We start from the raw sequence: 20,189 nt of genomic DNA, 5'->3' as shown, positions 1-20,189 counted from the left end.
AAGGTATATCAATCAGTTAATCAAATCAGTTGTGAATGAGGATGGACATTTGAAAAATTGATTGTACATTTTAAAAAATGGTCTTCCATTAATTAGAACATAGGAGCACAGACCTTCTTTCAATTTATAATAACTGATAAGAAGTGTGTTGATGTTGCCTGATTATTCCTGCATGAGATCGTGAACTTATCATGGCTGCTGAAAGTTATTTGCTCAATAGACTTGTTTCCCCTTCCTTTAAACCTTTGAAATAAATCATTTCTATGTTTGTTACCCCGTAACCTAGATTTAGTTTTTTCCATCATTCCTATATCTCTCCCATCCATCTTTTTGCCGTGATCTTTTTTTTTTTAAGTAGGCTATATGTTAACTATTGCAAAAACATTTATTAGGGGTCTTAGAGGTTTTTCAAAAACTTGCAATGTTTGTTGTTTTCCTAAACTGTATTAAACATGTGGTGTTCTTGTAATGGTAATGTACCTCCTGATACAGAAGATATATACATTTTTTTTCAGTGAAGCATGACATTACCCTCCATCTAATCGGGGTATTGATTTATTTTACATGATAATACTGAGTTTATGATAATGGTGAAAGACCTCCAGTTTTATAAATTTAATTGCAGAAAGACAACATATTCTTTAAATATATATTTGTGACAAGAGCTTATAATGAAAATTTGGTTGAAGAGCTCAAAGATATCAGAGAGGGAAGAACGAATCCACCAAAAATCCTCTTGATGAACTCCTTTTTATGGGATTTGACAAGGTAAGACCTCAGATGGATAAACTTTTCAATTGGATTTTACTATGGGAGTAGATAATATTGATAAAATTACTAACTTAATTGTGATGATATTTAATGTTTATAAGAGTTATTTAGTCAATATGGTGAAAAAATAAGTTAAGTTTTGATTTTGGTTAGGTTAAACCAAAAATAAGGATTTTAACATCACCAGTCAATCAAGATAGCTTCAATATTTCAACCATAAAAATTGATAGAGATAGGTCTGAATATGGTTATTTGCTTTTGATAATTACAAGTATTGTATACTAATCATTTATTTGAAATAAACCTGTTACTTATAATTGTGTATAAATTTGTGGCCTTTTTATATCTTAGATGCTTCATTGAGGATTCTACAGAAAATCCTCAGGTTATTGGCAGCACTGTGGATGTGCCTTTCAGGTCTTCATAGCCCTAGCATTTTATGATCTCGCTTTTCATGAGTCTACCGAAAAGATAACAAGGGTTATTTTTTGCTGGGTAGTTTGTCAAATTTATTTGCTTTAAGAGGTTATGTACATATGTTTTTTTCAACCTTTGTTTTTACCCCATTTCTGGCTTTCTGCCCTTTGCTTTTAATCTTTTCCATCTGGTTGTTCTTCCTCTATCCCTGCCAATTACCGCCTTATTTCAATAGCTTCATTATCATCATATGATTTTGATTGTCGATAGCAAATTTTATGAAAACAAATGGAGAATTGATTATTTGTTCCATGTTTTTAGGATTGGTTTTTTTTAAATAAATAAACAAGATCAAACTACCGAATATCCAGAAGATGATAATTCTTGATTTTTGGTGGGGGCCAACAAGGTCTAGGTGCCCTTTGTTAATTCCCCCTCCCCCACCATTTTCCCCTGTGCAACTAACCACTGTTTGATGCTTTCCCGGCATTTACTTGTTTACAAAATATTCACATACATTAGCAATGAAAATAGAGCCTTAAGTTGAATCTAAACCCTCCTGTTTGATCATTAAAGGATGATAATTTTTTTTTTTTTGATAACCAAAGGAAAAAAGGTGGTAATCGCTTTGTTTGCTAAAAATTGAAAACAATTACAGCTTGAACAAAAATTTTTTACAAATAATAATGCACTTTGTGTACAAACCTACTGTAACCCATTTTAAGCAATTACAGGAAATCAATCAAATTATGCAATTCTAACTCAGATTTGGGAATCTATCATTATAAGGAAATTCGGAAGTCAAAACTTGAAACACTTCTCATCCTGTAGTTGCACTTACGAGATACACTTAGTGTACTAAAGTATAGATTAACGGGGGATCCGCCATTGATATTTATCACTAGATGAATCTAATTTTTCTATATGTTTTACATACTAGTGTAAATATAAATCTGTGCGAGTTTCATTATTTTTTTTTAAATAAATGAAACTAATAAACAAAAAAATTTCCATTTTTATCAAAAAGTACTGAATAGAATTAACTAAACAAAATGCCAGCAGGAATTTTCTGCATTTTCTGTATTTTGTTTTTATATAAGTGTTTATATATTTATATATTTTAAAAGTTTGAAAAAATGTAAAAATAGAAAATAAACTTCAGAAAAAGCTCCTCCATACAAAATATTGTAAATTTATTCCTCTTGACAACAATGTATTTGGATTTGAAATGGGTTGATAAATAGCGGAGAGAAATAGTTTTGAAGGTCAATAAATATAGTTTGAGATATCGATGGTCAAAGTTTTGGTAATTGTTTACACCATCACGCTCTCCATTTACTCCAAAATAATGCAGTCCTGCAGTTCTCATCTTCTTGCACAGTAATTGGGTGGTTATTTAAATTCTGGGAAAGCAATAATTAGCAAGATATGTGGAGGAAGGGGGAAGGGGTTATAAAAAGATAATAGCTCGGTTTCCTCACTAAACGACCTGGAACTGACATGTAAACATAGTCAACCAAAAAGAATTTGTGATGCCAGCGTGCGTGAACAGAAGTTTGTGATGCCAGCGTACATTTGATATACTGTATATTCAAAATATACTTAATCGAAAATTGAGTGATTACTCAAAAGTGTCACTATTTGTAAATTACATATTTTATGGACACTTTTGAGTAATTAATCCATTTTGCAACCTTTTTTAACAAATAATATAATGGGAGTGCGATTATAGACTAGTTATAAATGAAACTCCCATAAAATTTTGCTAAACCTAAATAAGGGATTTTGACAAAGGAAAAATCTAGTTCTGGGCGAGGGACCTGTGTCTCCCAGTGAAATGCTCCTTATAGTACCATTTCTAAGGTATAAATACTGCTAAAAAGTTGCATGGAATGCCAGGAATATACCCAGCTCGCTCACTCTTATAGGGTGTCGGTATAGTAACTGGAGCGTGTTAAAACCACTATCAGCGGTCCCTTACCAATTAGTCTTCTCCTCCCTCAATATCCCCCGATATTACGAGGTGCCGTTCTACATCCGACTACTGCCCGCTACTACGGCTACTGCCCCCCTCCCCCACCACCACCACCCAAGCTTCTCCCATCATTCCTAATAGCACCCCAAGCTTGGGCCAGCATAGGCTGAGGAAAAAGGGGGTGGGTTCACTGGGCGACACAGGTCCCTTGCCCAGAAATAGATTTTTCCTTTGTGAAAATCCCTTTTCTGGGCTCAACCTGTGTCCCTCCCTGAAATAATAACAGAGAATTGGTCCCATAAGGTTGGAAATACACATATAGTTGAGGAACTGAAATGAAATAGAATAATTTAATTAAGTGTTTCAATAATATACCTTAATATACCAATTTCTTAAATTACAATACCAGGTCGGAGACCCAAAACTTATTGGTAAAAATAGAGAAAAACTTCCAAAAAATAAAGAACATGAGATGTTAAAATATAATACAAAGAGCATTGGTAATATATAATCATCATAAACATGGGTTAAAATGCAATCCAAATGAAGGTCAAGGTCAAGGCAGGGACAATAAGCAAGGCAGGTAGGAGAAAGGGCACTAAAAGGAAAAAATATATATATGAAGATAGGACCCTGTTATAATGGTTCTGTTATATCAGGAGGAACCACCTTCCCTGCTGCCAATGTTGCAAATTTTAGAGCTTCCAAGGATTTTAAATAGTGGCGTTTGAATACGGCTGGTGATTTCCAGCCTGTATATCTTTTTAATTCTTCAAAATTCATGTGATGAAAATAATTGACTGATGTAGCTACTGCTCGGATATCATGGGCATGTGGGATTGATTCCGAGTTGGATTGTTTAATCAAATAAAGAAATGGTTGTCTGATTCCTTTCAGGGAAATAGTTCCTACATTTTCTCTAATAAACAAAGAACCTGAAGACTTTTTAGGAGTTCTATTCAAATAGGCTTTCAGAGTGTTAACTGGGCACAGAGATAGATCCTGTGGAAGTGGGACAATCTTCCACAGGGTCCATCTATTCTCTGGGTCCTCATTCTTTGCTAAGAATTTTCTATCTGGAGAGATTAATATTTCACCAGAAGGAAGAAAGTCAATATGATCTGGTTCTCGAGATAATGTTGAGAGTTCAGATATTCTGACTCTTGAAGCTAAACTTATAAAAAATAACGTCTTTCTAAGAAGCGTTATATAGGTGCATGAGTCATTATCAGTGTCAGAAGCTAGTTTAAGGACATCATTTAAAAACCAGGAAACCATGTGAGGACGAGTTACTGGTTTTAGTCTAGCACTGGCTCTTAGGATAGACGTAAAATACGAATCTGTAAGATTAATATTGAACCCGAACTGAAATATTTTTTTTAAAGCAGACTTAATTGTAGTAATAGTATTAGCAGCTAGGCCTCCTTCAAACAAAGTTCTGAAAAAGGTAACTGCCAGATTCGTAGTCATTGTCTGAACTCCTGAGTCTTTCAGAAATTTGGCTCTCCTCCTTACAGCAGAATCATATTGCCGAAGGGTAGATTTTCTTTTGTCTGACTCTAGGAACAATGCATTAAGAGAGTCAATCTCAGCATCTTTTTGTGCTGCAAATTTCATAAGTCCATAAAGTTAGGACACTCTGAATTCTTGAGGAAGCTGACACACTGCGAGTTTGTACTATTTGTGTTAACTTTGGGTTGGGAATCCGCCGAGGGCAGAGTCTCAGTTCCACCAAGAGAGGAAACCAGTTGCTCTTGGGCCAATTGGGGGCTACTAGGGAAATCTGTCCTTTGAAGGTCCTGAGCTTGTCTAGGACTTTCATTAGCATGCTTATAGGTGGAAACAGTTAAATCCTCCGCCAGTTGTTTCAGTCTATGGTCTGTGGCATAGGCCAGAGGGTCCAGGTTGGGGGCTACATAACATTGTAGTTTGAGGTTGGATTCCGTGGCAAATAGATCTACTTGGAGATCCGGAACTTGTTGGCAGATCCAATTGAATGACTTTTTGTCTAAGGACCATTCCGACTCCAGTGGAGTTATCCTTGAAAGCGCATCCGTGACTACATTCCTTACACCCGCCAGATGAACAGCTGACAGGTGCCAATGGTTCTTGTTGCCATTGAGAAGATTACTATCATCCCATGATTTATGTGACTTGATTTGGAACCTCCCATGTTTATGCAGTGGACTATCACTGCGTTGTCTATTATTAGTCTGACATGTTGTTTCTTTGACCGAGAGAGAGTTTTTAAAATCAAGAGCACTGCCATGGCCTCTAGGATATTGATGTGTAGTTGACGGCATGTCACTGACTACAAACCTTGGACCTTTTCATATTGGAAGTAGCCTCGCCAACCCTTAGGGAGGCATCCGTATGGATTACTGATGCCGGCAGTGGGAATTGTAGAGGTACTGATTTTGCAAGGTTTTTGACTTTCGTCCATGGCTGAAGTCTTTTCCTTAGTATTGATGGAATCCGAGAAATTTTTGTCTCGATTTTTCCTGTTTGCTTTAGATCGCCAAACTCGATTGATGTCTTTCAGTTTGGCTTTCAGTAATGTGTCTGTTACTGAGGCAAACTGGAGTGAGCCTAAGATTCTTTCTTGGTTTCTCCGGGATGTTAGTTTGTCCTTGAGAAAGGTTTTCGTGTTTCTTGCTATCTCTTTCCTCTTTTTTGGTGAAATAACACAGCTTTTGTGTGGTCAGGTTCCATTGTAGACCCAACCACTGGAAGCATGTTGCCGGAGTAAGATGGGACTTTTTGAAATTTATTTGGAACCCTAAGTGTTCCAGGAACTTTATTACTTTGTCTGTCGCCTTGTGGCATTCCTCGACACTGTTGACTCAAATAAGCCAATCATCTAGGTAGGCCACTAACTGTATTCCTTGAGTTCTCAGCTCTTGGACTACTATCTCCGCCAACTTCGTGAGTATCTTGGGCGTTATATTGAGTCCGAACTGCATCACTTTGAAGGTATATGCCTGTTTGCCCAGCTTGAATCCTAGGAAAGGACGAAAATGCCTTGCTATCGGAACAGGATAATAAGCGTCTGTAAGATCTATAAAGGCCGTCAGGCCCCACGGGGAAGTAAGGTCCGTACCTGCGAGACGTTCAGCATATGGAACTTGTTGCGTTAATTGTATGTATTGAAATGGGACAGATCAAAGATGACTCTTCGTTTGTCTGAGTCTTTCTTTGGTACGCTGAACAAGCTATCTTGAAATTTTAAGCATTTTACCTCTTTTATTGTATTCTTCAGAAGGAGATCTTTGGTGGAAAGTGTTAGATCTGCCATTGGAATTTGATAAAAACTGGTCGGTGGAGGGGGCCCTTGTATCCAACTCCACCCCAGGCCCTTCGTTATTATGCTGTGTGCCCATTTGCTGAAAGTCCAACGGCTCAGGAAGAGGTATAGCCTCCCTCCTACCTCAGGAGTCTCATTGGTTTGCAGAAGGTCTGCTATCACGGCTCCCTCCGAATCCTCTGCCCCTCCCGGAAGCTCTATGGTGAAAGGTTCCCCTAGCTCTACTACCTCTCGCATGCCTATTATACCCATGAAACACTCCTTGTGATTCAAAGGAAGGGTTATAAGTCGGAGACGTAAATGGAGTAGTGGCTAGTTGTTGTTGAGGTGGCTGGCTTACCCACACATGTTGTTATGGCTGAGGTTTTGAGGTGGAAGGGGGGCTCACCTGGGATACAGGCAATGCCTGTACCACAGTTTGAGCTTGTGGACCTTGAAAGAAATTAAACTTCCTTGGTCTTTTCCTGCCTCTGGATTGTGTTCTGGTGGGCTCGAATTTTCTTTTAGGAATTGGACCCCACCGGACTCTGAGGCTTTGGTTGACTGTAGCTGCATCTCCGAGGACGCTATTAACCATGTCCTCTGGGAATAGGTCCGCTCCCCAGATCGAGGCCTAATAAGTCTGTTAGGCTCATTCCTAATAGAGGCCTCAGCTAAGACGTGCTTCCGGCAAGTACATCAGCCCACTGCAAAGTCATATGCATCACACTGTAGTGTGTGAAGCAAGGATCTTAAAAAGTGGTTCCTCGGCGTAGACTAACGAAGTCATCTCCGCCATCGTGGCTGAGTTGACAGATCTACTCAGCCTGATTCTTGCTTCGTACTCTATCTTAATCAGCGGGTCTGGAAGTCTGGGGAGTTGTTCACTGAACTGTGTGGTGGCACAGTCTGAGTTCAATTTCCCTGCCGTGAAAGTACCTGGGGCATCAATCCAGCATTCTTGGTCTCCCAGGAGCAACTCAAAATCCCTTTTTGAGGGGTTAATTTCGTGTTGACACATTCCCACTCATTCAGGGTCCGGACCCAGGCGGACTGAGCCTGCTCTTTTGGAAAGATGACGGTTTCCTTGGGAACCTTATCTACCCTTATTTGTCAGGTGCGCATAACCAGGGAAGGGGAATTGTAAACCCGGCGGGTAGAACTCAAAATCGTTTACTGGACGGGCACCAGAGCTTTGACGCGTCCGGGACCACACTGTTGTTGTTGTGGTAGCCCGGATTGCAAGAGATTTTCTATCAGGTTTTCCTGATTTTGCAGTCTCTTAGCTAAATTGTCCATAGACTGCAGGCAATCGGCAATTGTTCCAATCTGGGATTGGACTAAACTCCCCATCCTCTCCATGAGCTGGCTCGAGAAGGCTACCGGATCGAAAGCAAGTTCCGGTGTCTTCCCTTTTGAGCTCCCTGCTCTCGACCCTTTAGGTGGGGATGATGGTCTGGTTGGGAGAGGTTTGGGTTACTTAGAAGGCTTGCCAGCTTTGGGTAGGGCCTTTTTCATATGTTTTATTTATAGGTTAAGTTCTAACGGGAATATTTCTTTCAGACCACTCAAGCCATCTAGAGCGCTTCCCTGGCGACCCTCAAGACCTGGGTTGGTGGCTTTGAAGCCGTATATCCTGGCGGAAGATATGTGCTCCCTGCTTTATCCCAATGCCAAGATGTCGGCGGCAGTGGCAGCAGAAGTAGCGGCCCCAATCATCGCCAGGATCAGGAAAGAAAAACTCAAGTTCTCCCTGAAGATCTGGAGGGACTAGGCGATGACGTTTTGGAAGACGTAGCAGCTATCAACTTAGATGTCGAACCAATGGTCGTCGACTCCACCGGACAAGGTAGGGAGGTAAATGAGGCAGGTAGAGCAGTCTAACTCTTCCTCTGTCACTTCTTACCAGGGGTTCACTGGGAATGTCATGGCTAGGGACAATCCATGCTCAGTAGCCCCTAAAAAGACTGTATAGGGTATTTTTAATTCCAAATTTCCAACATGTTCAATAATTATTTCCAACATTTCCAATATGCTTAATAATTATTTCTAGAGGACGGAATGTAGTACATACCGAGTCACTCGTAAGGTCTGAGACCAAAGCGTAAAAGATCTCGCATCCTTCCGAAAGCCAAACCAGAAGGTCGTCCACCTGGACTGCACACCCGGCATGAGATCGGCAGACCTCATGCCCGCACGATTGTTGCGACACAGCAGTGCATGCTGTCTCCTGACAGCGTACCACCTGTAAGTTAATTTGACATATGAGTATCGACTTTGATTACGCCTGGAGATCCGGCGACATATATAGTTAAGTTAAATCCGGTGTGCTTAGCTCAGCGGGATCGCATGCTTTCTTAATAACTATACGATAAGCATTTGCAACGGTACTTTACATTCTGTTTTCTTTCCTCCGTCATTTAATGTCATCCAAGGAATTGTTATTATAAATATCTGGAACAGGCAGAAACGATGGTTGGATTAACCTTGAACCAGTCCGCCGGCTCCAGAGAGAAGAATTTCTTATGATACTTCTCTCAGCCTTCCGTACCCCCACTGGAGTGGGATGTATGAACTGATGAAGAAAGGATAGGGACGAGCGGAACAGGATCAGTTATCTAGTATTCCGTCTGCCCCGGAATGCGTGAAGCACTACATTAAAAATGAACTAAATATTGATGACAAGGAGGTACAAAGAAGTAAGAATAGGGATACCAGTATTAGTGCTGGACTACTTGGATGGAAGTATGGATATCCACCATTGTAAATCCGGCCCGATAATAATATATAAATTAAGGAAATACTAAGCTCCGTCTGTAACCTTCTTCCCGGGTTAACCATTCCATTAAAATCCTTTTATATATATGGGATAAACTTAGGGGATCGGAACAGGGTAGATTACCTGAATCCGATCAAAGAATCATAGCTACTAACTTATAGATATGATTCTCAAGTTATTCCGGTCCTCCCGGGGTGGAAGGATAGCGAAGATGGAATTCCAGGGAAGGGGGATACGAGGTACGTAGCGAGGTGCATACCCAGTCCCGTGCGTCTGGTGACCAACCATGACGAGCCTAGGAGAAAGCGCTACCCGCGTCAACTCACGGAGCGTGTGAGCCAGGTCTCTCTCTCAGTTGCCTTCCCTCTCTCCCCAATAGAATGTGACTCAAGCCTACTTCCCGAGGTTAGGGTGTGACGAATAGTCCACCCGTAATGTATTATTGTAATGTACTATATTATTTCAAGTGTTGCTGGTATTGCACAACATTGCATCATATTGCATGAATAAGACATGTTATGCTTTATACATAAGAGTAATGATTTGTTTTGGTATTAGGATTCAAACATTTGTTGGTTACCTCAAAGTAAGGATGTGATTCTTTATGATTTTGTACTGGAGTTGGATTTAAGTCTTTTCAGAGCGATGCTCTTTTGTTTAGCAATGTTTTGGTTTGTCAGATTGTGTAAGACGCTCCATATACACTTGGGAGTCAGCTGTCACAGAGTAAAGAGTACAATGTAGTCTTTTATACATTAAATGTATTTTTTAGAATACCAACGTATTATTACCCATCAAGCCCACATCGACGACATCAGATGGGATCAGCTGAGAAATAATTACTAACAATTGTTCATCTATGTTCCAGGTAATTATTATGGTTAATAGAACTTCCTACCTAAGTATCAATATCGAACATTTGACGACATCAGATGGGATCAGCTGAGAAATAATTACTAACAATTGTTCATCTATGTTCCAGGTAATTATTATGGTTAATAGAACTTCCTACCTAAGTATCAATATCGAACATTTGGCGACGTAAAGGACGATGGACAAGCAGGGAGAAGCAAGCAGGGAGAAACATTGGACCCTATGCACAAGGACGGCCAGCACAAGAGAAGGTCTATGTACATCAGGGGACAAGAGTAAAATCGCCCAATGAAGATTTTACCAGCAGCAGAATAGGAATTTCATCAAATACACAAAAGGGTGAAATTTAAAGTTGGGTAGGTAGGAAGTACACTTGTGACTGCAGAACAGTAGCTTAACCTACCACAGTTATTAAGGTAAGCAAACAAAATGCCTTTTAACATCGAGCATCCACCAGGTTTCAGCATCACTGCTGAGCCTAATTCTGTTGCAACACGATGGCAACAGTGGTGTGAGGAATTTAAGATTTATTTAGAAGCATTAGGGAACATGAAGGATGCACAAAAAAAGGCATTATTACTTCATACAGCAGGTAGGGAAGTTCGGGAAGTGTTTAAGACTTTGCAGCCTACAGATGACACAAGTGAAGCTGCAATTAAGGCTCTTACCACATATTTTGCTCCTCAGGTCAATAAATTTTTTGAAAGATACCAGTTTTCAGCGCAAGCTTATCAGAAAGAAAATGAAAGTTTAGATGCATTTGTGACTAGACTAAAGAATTTAGCCGTTTCATGTGAATTTCTAGAGTTAGAGAATGTTATCATAGATCAAGTAATTGCACATTGCACATCAGAAGAGCTAAGAAAGAAATTATTGCAAGATAAAGATTTAACATTAGAAAAGGTATTGATAACAGGCAGAGCTTTAGAAACATCAAATAGGCAAAGTAACATAATAGGTAGTTCTACAAGCAATAGAATGGAAAATTCTAAAATTAATACAGTAGGTTCTAAGTGGAAAACCAATGAGAATCAGAGAAGGAATATGACAAAGCCTAGTCATAGAAAAGTGCCTAACACTAATGTTCATAAATATCAGAATCAGGCTTATACACAGAAACAACAGGAAAAACCCAAGTGTTTTAGGTGTGGTAAAACTGATCATCTTGCATACGAAGCAAAGAAATGCCCTGCTACTGGACAGACATGCCAAAATTGCAGAAAGCTGGGTCATTTTGCAACTGCTTGTAGATTCCCTAAACAGTACGCAAAGAAAATAAATGCTACAGTTGATACTATGGGTCAAGAGAATAATGAGGAAAATGTTCATGATAACCAGGTTAGTTCAGAAACTGATTTTGCGTTTCGCATAAACTCAGTCAACAAAGGTGCAAAGAAACATATCATGGTAGAAGTAATCATAAATGGTAAACCAATTTTGATGCAAGTTGACACAGCAGCCGATGTATCAATTATGTCTGAGAAAATGGCTAAAAGCATTCCTAATTTGTTATTAGAAGGTACAAATAGAGTTTTGAAAAGTTATAATGGTTTTGATATTCAGGTAATAGGTGCTTCGAACGTAGAAGTACAGTACAAAGAACAAAAATTAGAGAGAATGCCATTAACAGTAGTAAAAGGTAATGGACAAACTTTGCTAGGTTTAGATTGGCTACAGTATTTGAAGTTAGATTGGCCTAGTATTTTGAAGGTTGCAGGTAGACAAGATGAAAACAAAAATGAAATGTCTATGGATAACATCATATCAGAGTTTCAAGACGTATTTGAAGATAAAATAGGTACAGTAAAGAACGCAAAGGCAATTTTAGTTTTGAAACCTGACAGTTCTCCTAGATTTTTTGCTCCGAGACCAGTACCGTATGCATTGAAAAGTGCAGTTGAAACAGAAATCAGGAGATTAGAAAGTGAAGGTTCTTGGGAAAAGGTTACATATTCAGATTGGGCTACACCATTAGTTCCTATTGTGAAGGAAAGTGGACAGGTTAGGTTATGTGGAGATTACAAAGTAACGTTAAATCCACAACTGCAAGTAGCTCAACATCCCTTACCAAATCTGAAAGACATGTTTGCAACTATGTCAGGATGCAGTGTTTTTTCTAAATTAGATTTAAGACAAGCATTTCAACAGCTTCCCATGGATGAAACTTCACAAGAATTATGTACAGTAAATACATCCTTAGGTTTGTTTAGGCCAAAGAGATTACCTTATGGAGTTGCAAGTAGTCCAGCTATATGGCAACAAACTATGGATAAGATTTTTTCAGGAATGCAAGGAGAATTCATTTTTATAGATGATATTTTTCATTGCGGGTAAAGACACAAGAGAACATAGAGAAAGATTGCGAACAGTTCTGAAGAAGTTGAAGGAACATAATATTAGAGTAAATAAGAACAAATGTATTTTAGAAGTTGATTCAGTGGAATACTTAGGTTTTGTAATAAATGGCAAGGGTATTCACAAAACTAAAGAGAAGATTAAAGCTGTACAATCAACAAAAGTGCCAGAAAATGTTAAGGAATTACAATCATTTCTAGGTTTAGTAACATTTTATGGGAATTTCATTCAGAATTTGTCTACAATTGCACATCCATTGTATAATCTGTTGAATAAGGGTGTAGAATGGAAGTGGACAAAAGAGTGTCAGGAATCTTTTGAAAGAATCAAGCAGGAAATAACATCACCTACATTCTTAGTACATTATCGAATGGATTTACCAGTTAAATTAGTATGTGATGCATCAAACATAGGTCTAGGTGCAGTATTATCTCATGTAATGCCAGATGGAACAGAAAAACCAATTGCATTCACTTCTAGAGTATTGAACAAGGCAGAAAGGAATTACTCTCAAATAGAAAAGGAAGGTTTAGCATTAGTTTATGGAGTTAAAAAATTCCATATGTATCTTTATGGTAGGAAAAAGTTCACACTTGTTACAGATCATAAACCTTTATTAGCAATATTGGGTCCAAAAGCAAGTTTACCTACGTTGGTGGCTGCAAGACTACAACGTTGGGCAGTTACGTTAGCAGCATACCACTATGATATAAAATACCGTCCAACATCAAATATGGGTAATGCAGATGCTTTATCCAGATTACCTGTAGACAAAGCTCCAGAGGAGTATGATGACAGTGTTCTGTTAATTTCTGTATATGATGTACCAATAACTGCAAAAGATGTAGCACACAGTACCAAGCAAGACCCAGTACTTAGTAAGGTTTTGGAGAGTTTAATGACAGGTAGGGACTTATGTGGAAAGGAGGAAAATTGTAAACCGTATAAGGATATATGGTATGAACTGAGTGTGACACAAGGAATAGTGATGAGAGGTTCCAGGGTAGTTATTCCTAATTCACTGAGAAATAAGGTTTCGTCTGAAATACATGCTGATCACCAAGGTATTGTAAGATCAAAGTCAATTGCGAGAACTTTTGTATGGTGGCCAGGTGTAGATAAAGATGTGGAATGTTATATAAAGAATTGTATGAATTGCGTTATGCAACAAAACAATCCTCAATTTGCTAGAATGCACCCGTGGGAGTTACCCAGGTATCCACGGCAAAGAGTGCATATAGATTTTGCAGGTCCTTTTTTGAATTATTTGTTTTTGATAGTAGTAGATGCTTACAGTAAGTGGCCAGAAATTATCCCAATGAAGACAACAACGTCTTACGCCACAATAAAAGAGTTGATGCAAATTTTTTCAACGCTTGGTATTCCAGAAAGAATTGTTACAGATAATGGTCCACAATTTACCTCACAAGAGTTTAAAGAATTTTGTAATGTCAATGGTATAAAGCATACATTTTCAGCTACATTTCATCCATCTACTAATGGAGAGGCTGAAAGATTTGTTCAAACGTTTAAACACAATATGAAATGTAGAAAAGCAAATTCAGGTAATATATTTTTGCATGTGTCAAAATTTTTATTGTCTTATAGAACAACGCCGCACAGCACAACAGGCGTGGCACCCTCAAATTTGTTGATGGGAAGGAGGATAAGGTGTAAGTTAGATTTGTTGTATCCAAGTTTGCAAAGTGATTTAGAAGATAAAGGGTATAAACAAGTAGCAAAGCTTCCTAATGTAAGACATTTTTTACCTTTGTCTGATGTCATGGTAAGATCGTACAACACTCCAGAGAAGTGGGTACCAGGAGAGATTGTAAGAGAGATAGGAAATTTACATTATGATGTTCGTGTTGGTGATAATGTTGTAAAACGTCATGTTGATCAATTACAGCCGTTAAACAGAAAGACAGTAGAGCATGTGAATGTTAGAGATGAGAAACTTAAAGAAGTAGTTAGATCAAATATTAACCAAGATGGTCCAACATCCAATGTAGATTCAGAACCAATTCATGTACCAGTACAAGATGAGGTTAAAGTGCTTCCTAATAGGATTAACAGAGGAAAGCCCCCTGAGAGATTAGATTTATGAAGATTTTTACAATGTCAAGTTAAGGGGGAGGAGACTGTTATGTATTATTGTAATGTACTATATTATTTCAAGTGTTGCAGGTATTGCACAACATTGCATCATATTGCATGAATAAGATATGTTATGCTTTATACATAAGAGTAATGATTTGTTTTGGTATTAGGATTCAAACATTTGTTGGTTACCTCAAAGTAAGGATGTGATTCTTTATGATTTTGTACTGGAGTTGGATTTAAGTCTTTTCAGAGCGATGCTCTTTTGTTTAGCAATGTTTTGGTTTGTCAGATTGTGTAAGACGCTCCATATACACTTGGGAGTCAGCTGTCACAGAGTAAAGAGTACAATGTAGTCTTTTATACATTAAATGTATTTTTTAGAATACCAACGTATTATTACCCATCAAGCCCACATCGACGACATCAGATGGGATCAGCTGAGAAATAATTACTAACAATTGTTCATCTATGTTCCAGGTAATTATTATGGTTAATAGAACTTCCTACCTAAGTATCAATATCGAACATTTGACGACATCAGATGGGATCAGCTGAGAAACAATTACTAACAATTGTTCATCTATGTTCCAGGTAATTATTATGGTTAATAGAACTTCCTACCTAAGTATCAATATCGAACATTTGGCGACGTAAAGGACGACGGACAAGCAGGGAGAAGCAAGCAGGGAGAAACATTGGACCCTATGCACAAGGACGGCCAGCACAAGAGAAGGTCTATGTACATCAGGGGACAAGAGTAAAATCGCCCAATGAAGATTTTACCAGCAGCAGAATAGGAATTTCATCAAATACACAAAAGGGTGAAATTTAAAGTTGGGTAGGTAGGAAGTACACTTGTGACTGCAGAACAGTAGCTTAACCTACCACAGTTATTAAGGTAAGCAAACAAAATGCCTTTTAACATCGAGCATCCACCAGGTTTCAGCATCACTGCTGAGCCTAATTCTGTTGCAACACGATGGCAACAGTGGTGTGAGGAATTTAAGATTTATTTAGAAGCATTAGGGAACATGAAGGATGCACAAAAAAAGGCATTATTACTTCATACAGCAGGTAGGGAAGTTCGGGAAGTGTTTAAGACTTTGCAGCCTACAGATGACACAAGTGAAGCTGCAATTAAGGCTCTTACCACATATTTTGCTCCTCAGGTCAATAAATTTTTGAAAGATACCAGTTTTCAGCGCAAGCTTATCAGAAAGAAAATGAAAGTTTAGATGCATTTGTGACTAGACTAAAGAATTTAGCCGTTTCATGTGAATTTCTAGAGTTAGAGAATGTTATCATAGATCAAGTAATTGCACATTGCACATCAGAGGAGCTAAGAAAGAAATTATTGCAAGATAAAGATTTAACATTAGAAAAGGTATTGATAACAGGCAGAGCTTTAGAAACATCAAATAGGCAAAGTAACATAATAGGTAGTTCTACAAGCAATAGAATGGAAAATTCTAAAATTAATACAGTAGGTTCTAAGTGGAAAACCAATGAGAATCAGAGAAGGAATATGACAAAGCCTAGTCATAGAAAAGTGCCTAACACTAATGTTCATAAATATCAGAATCAGGCTTATACACAGAAACAACAGGAAAAACCCAAGTGTTTTAGGTGTGGTAAAACTGATCATCTTGCATACGAAGCAAAGAAATGCCCTGCTACTGGACAGACATGCCAAAATTGCAGAAAGCTGGGTCATTTTGCAACTGCTTGTAGATTCCCTAAACAGTACGCAAAGAAAATAAATGCTACAGTTGATACTATGGGTCAAGAGAATAATGAGGAAAATGTTCATGATAACCAGGTTAGTTCAGAAACTGATTTTGCGTTTCGCATAAACTCAGTCAACAAAGGTGCAAAGAAACATATCATGGTAGAAGTAATCATAAATGGTAAACCAATTTTGATGCAAGTTGACACAGCAGCCGATGTATCAATTATGTCTGAGAAAATGGCTAAAAGCATTCCTAATTTGTTATTAGAAGGTACAAATAGAGTTTTGAAAAGTTATAATGGTTTTGATATTCAGGTAATAGGTGCTTCGAACGTAGAAGTACAGTACAAAGAACAAAAATTAGAGAGAATGCCATTAACAGTAGTAAAAGGTAATGGACAAACTTTGCTAGGTTTAGATTGGCTACAGTATTTGAAGTTAGATTGGCCTAGTATTTTGAAGGTTGCAGGTAGACAAGATGAAAACAAAAATGAAATGTCTATGGATAACATCATATCAGAGTTTCAAGACGTATTTGAAGATAAAATAGGTACAGTAAAGAACGCAAAGGCAATTTTAGTTTTGAAACCTGACAGTTCTCCTAGATTTTTTGCTCCGAGACCAGTACCGTATGCATTGAAAAGTGCAGTTGAAACAGAAATCAGGAGATTAGAAAGTGAAGGTTCTTGGGAAAAGGTTACATATTCAGATTGGGCTACACCATTAGTTCCTATTGTGAAGGAAAGTGGACAGGTTAGGTTATGTGGAGATTACAAAGTAACGTTAAATCCACAACTGCAAGTAGCTCAACATCCCTTACCAAATCTGAAAGACATGTTTGCAACTATGTCAGGATGCAGTGTTTTTTCTAAATTAGATTTAAGACAAGCATTTCAACAGCTTCCCATGGATGAAACTTCACAAGAATTATGTACAGTAAATACATCCTTAGGTTTGTTTAGGCCAAAGAGATTACCTTATGGAGTTGCAAGTAGTCCAGCTATATGGCAACAAACTATGGATAAGATTTTTTCAGGAATGCAAGGAGAATTCATTTTTATAGATGATATTTTTCATTGCGGGTAAAGACACAAGAGAACATAGAGAAAGATTGCGAACAGTTCTGAAGAAGTTGAAGGAACATAATATTAGAGTAAATAAGAACAAATGTATTTTAGAAGTTGATTCAGTGGAATACTTAGGTTTTGTAATAAATGGCAAGGGTATTCACAAAACTAAAGAGAAGATTAAAGCTGTACAATCAACAAAAGTGCCAGAAAATGTTAAGGAATTACAATCATTTCTAGGTTTAGTAACATTTTATGGGAATTTCATTCAGAATTTGTCTACAATTGCACATCCATTGTATAATCTGTTGAATAAGGGTGTAGAATGGAAGTGGACAAAAGAGTGTCAGGAATCTTTTGAAAGAATCAAGCAGGAAATAACATCACCTACATTCTTAGTACATTATCGAATGGATTTACCAGTTAAATTAGTATGTGATGCATCAAACATAGGTCTAGGTGCAGTATTATCTCATGTAATGCCAGATGGAACAGAAAAACCAATTGCATTCACTTCTAGAGTATTGAACAAGGCAGAAAGGAATTACTCTCAAATAGAAAAGGAAGGTTTAGCATTAGTTTATGGAGTTAAAAAATTCCATATGTATCTTTATGGTAGGAAAAAGTTCACACTTGTTACAGATCATAAACCTTTATTAGCAATATTGGGTCCAAAAGCAAGTTTACCTACGTTGGTGGCTGCAAGACTACAACGTTGGGCAGTTACGTTAGCAGCATACCACTATGATATAGAATACCGTCCAACATCAAATATGGGTAATGCAGATGCTTTATCCAGATTACCCGTAGACAAAGCTCCAGAGGAGTATGATGACAGTGTTCTGTTAATTTCTGTATATGATGTACCAATAACTGCAAAAGATGTAGCACACAGTACCAAGCAAGACCCAGTACTTAGTAAGGTTTTGGAGAGTTTAATGACAGGTAGGGACTTATGTGGAAAGGAGGAAAATTGTAAACCGTATAAGGATATATGGTATGAACTGAGTGTGACACAAGGAATAGTGATGAGAGGTTCCAGGGTAGTTATTCCTAATTCACTGAGAAATAAGGTTTTGTCTGAAATACATGCTGATCACCAAGGTATTGTAAGATCAAAGTCAATTGCGAGAACTTTTGTATGGTGGCCAGGTGTAGATAAAGATGTGGAATGTTATATAAAGAATTGTATGAATTGTGTTATGCAACAAAACAATCCTCAATTTGCTAGAATGCACCCGTGGGAGTTACCCAGGTATCCATGGCAAAGAGTGCATATAGATTTTGCAGGTCCTTTTTTGAATTATTTGTTTTTGATAGTAGTAGATGCTTACAGTAAGTGGCCAGAAATTATCCCAATGAAGACTACAACGTCTTACGCCACAATAAAAGAGTTGATGCAAATTTTTTCAACGCATGGTATTCCAGAAAGAATTGTTACAGATAATGGTCCACAATTTACCTCACAAGAGTTTAAAGAATTTTGTAATGTCAATGGTATAAAGCATACATTTTCAGCTACATATCATCCATCTACTAATGGAGAGGCTGAAAGATTTGTTCAAACGTTTAAACACAATATGAAATGTAGAAAAGCAAATTCAGGTAATATATTTTTGCATGTGTCAAAATTTTTATTGTCTTATAGAACAACGCCGCACAGCACAACAGGCGTGGCACCCTCAAATTTGTTGATGGGAAGGAGGATAAGGTGTAAGTTAGATTTGTTGTATCCAAGTTTGCAAAGTGATTTAGAAGATAAAGGGTATAAACAAGTAGCAAAGCTTCCTAATGTAAGACATTTTTTACCTTTGTCTGATGTCATGGTAAGATCGTACAACACTCCAGAGAAGTGGGTACCAGGAGAGATTGTAAGAGAGATAGGAAATTTACATTATGATGTTCGTGTTGGTGATAATGTTGTAAAACGTCATGTTGATCAATTACAGCCGTTAAACAGAAAGACAGTAGAGCATGTGAATGTTAGAGATGAGAAACTTAAAGAAGTAGTTAGATCAAATATTAACCAAGATGGTCCAACATCCAATGTAGATTCAGAACCAATTCATGTACCAGTACAAGATGAGGTTAAAGTGCTTCCTAATAGGATTAACAGAGGAAAGCCCCCTGAGAGATTAGATTTATGAAGATTTTTACAATGTCAAGTTAAGGGGGAGGAGACTGTTATGTATTATTGTAATGTACTATATTATTTCAAGTGTTGCAGGTATTGCACAACATTGCATCATATTGCATGAATAAGATATGTTATGCTTTATACATAAGAGTAATGATTTGTTTTGGTATTAGGATTCAAACATTTGTTGGTTACCTCAAAGTAAGGATGTGATTCTTTATGATTTTGTACTGGAGTTGGATTTAAGTCTTTTCAGAGCGATGCTCTTTTGTTTAGCAATGTTTTGGTTTGTCAGATTGTGTAAGACGCTCCATATACACTTGGGAGTCAGCTGTCACAGAGTAAAGAGTACAATGTAGTCTTTTATACATTAAATGTATTTTTTAGAATACCAACGTATTATTACCCATCAAGCCCACATCGACGACATCAGATGGGATCAGCTGAGAAATAATTACTAACAATTGTTCATCTATGTTCCAGGTAATTATTATGGTTAATAGAACTTCCTACCTAAGTATCAATATCGAACACCACCGAGGTGGGTACAGGGGGAGGGAGACAACCAAGAAGAGTGGCTCGCTCGAGATCAGGTGATCACCGGTCGGGTGGGACAACTCTCCAAGACACAGTGGAACCACCCAATGAGGCAGTAGGCCCATGGTTCCCTGACTAAAGCATGCAGATTAAATAAAAATAA

At 37.9% G+C, this 20,189-nt stretch overlaps 1 protein-coding gene across 4 annotated transcripts in view; it reads left to right on the top strand.

Moving 5' to 3' along the window:
• LOC137625386 (uncharacterized) overlaps positions 1 to 20,189 on the top strand; it is a 622,677-nt gene that overhangs the window by 420,119 nt on the left and 182,369 nt on the right. For all 4 annotated transcript variants that reach the window (XM_068356252.1, XM_068356251.1, XM_068356250.1 and 1 more), the window contains one exon: positions 626 to 768. In XM_068356252.1, the coding sequence (XP_068212353.1) occupies positions 626 to 768 (143 nt within the window). The remainder of the gene's footprint in view (positions 1 to 625; positions 769 to 20,189) is intronic.

Source organism: Palaemon carinicauda, chromosome 32, assembly GCF_036898095.1.
Source record: "Palaemon carinicauda isolate YSFRI2023 chromosome 32, ASM3689809v2, whole genome shotgun sequence".
NCBI lineage: Eukaryota > Metazoa > Arthropoda > Malacostraca > Decapoda > Palaemonidae > Palaemon > Palaemon carinicauda.
This window is presented reverse-complemented; position numbering and strand designations above follow the sequence as displayed.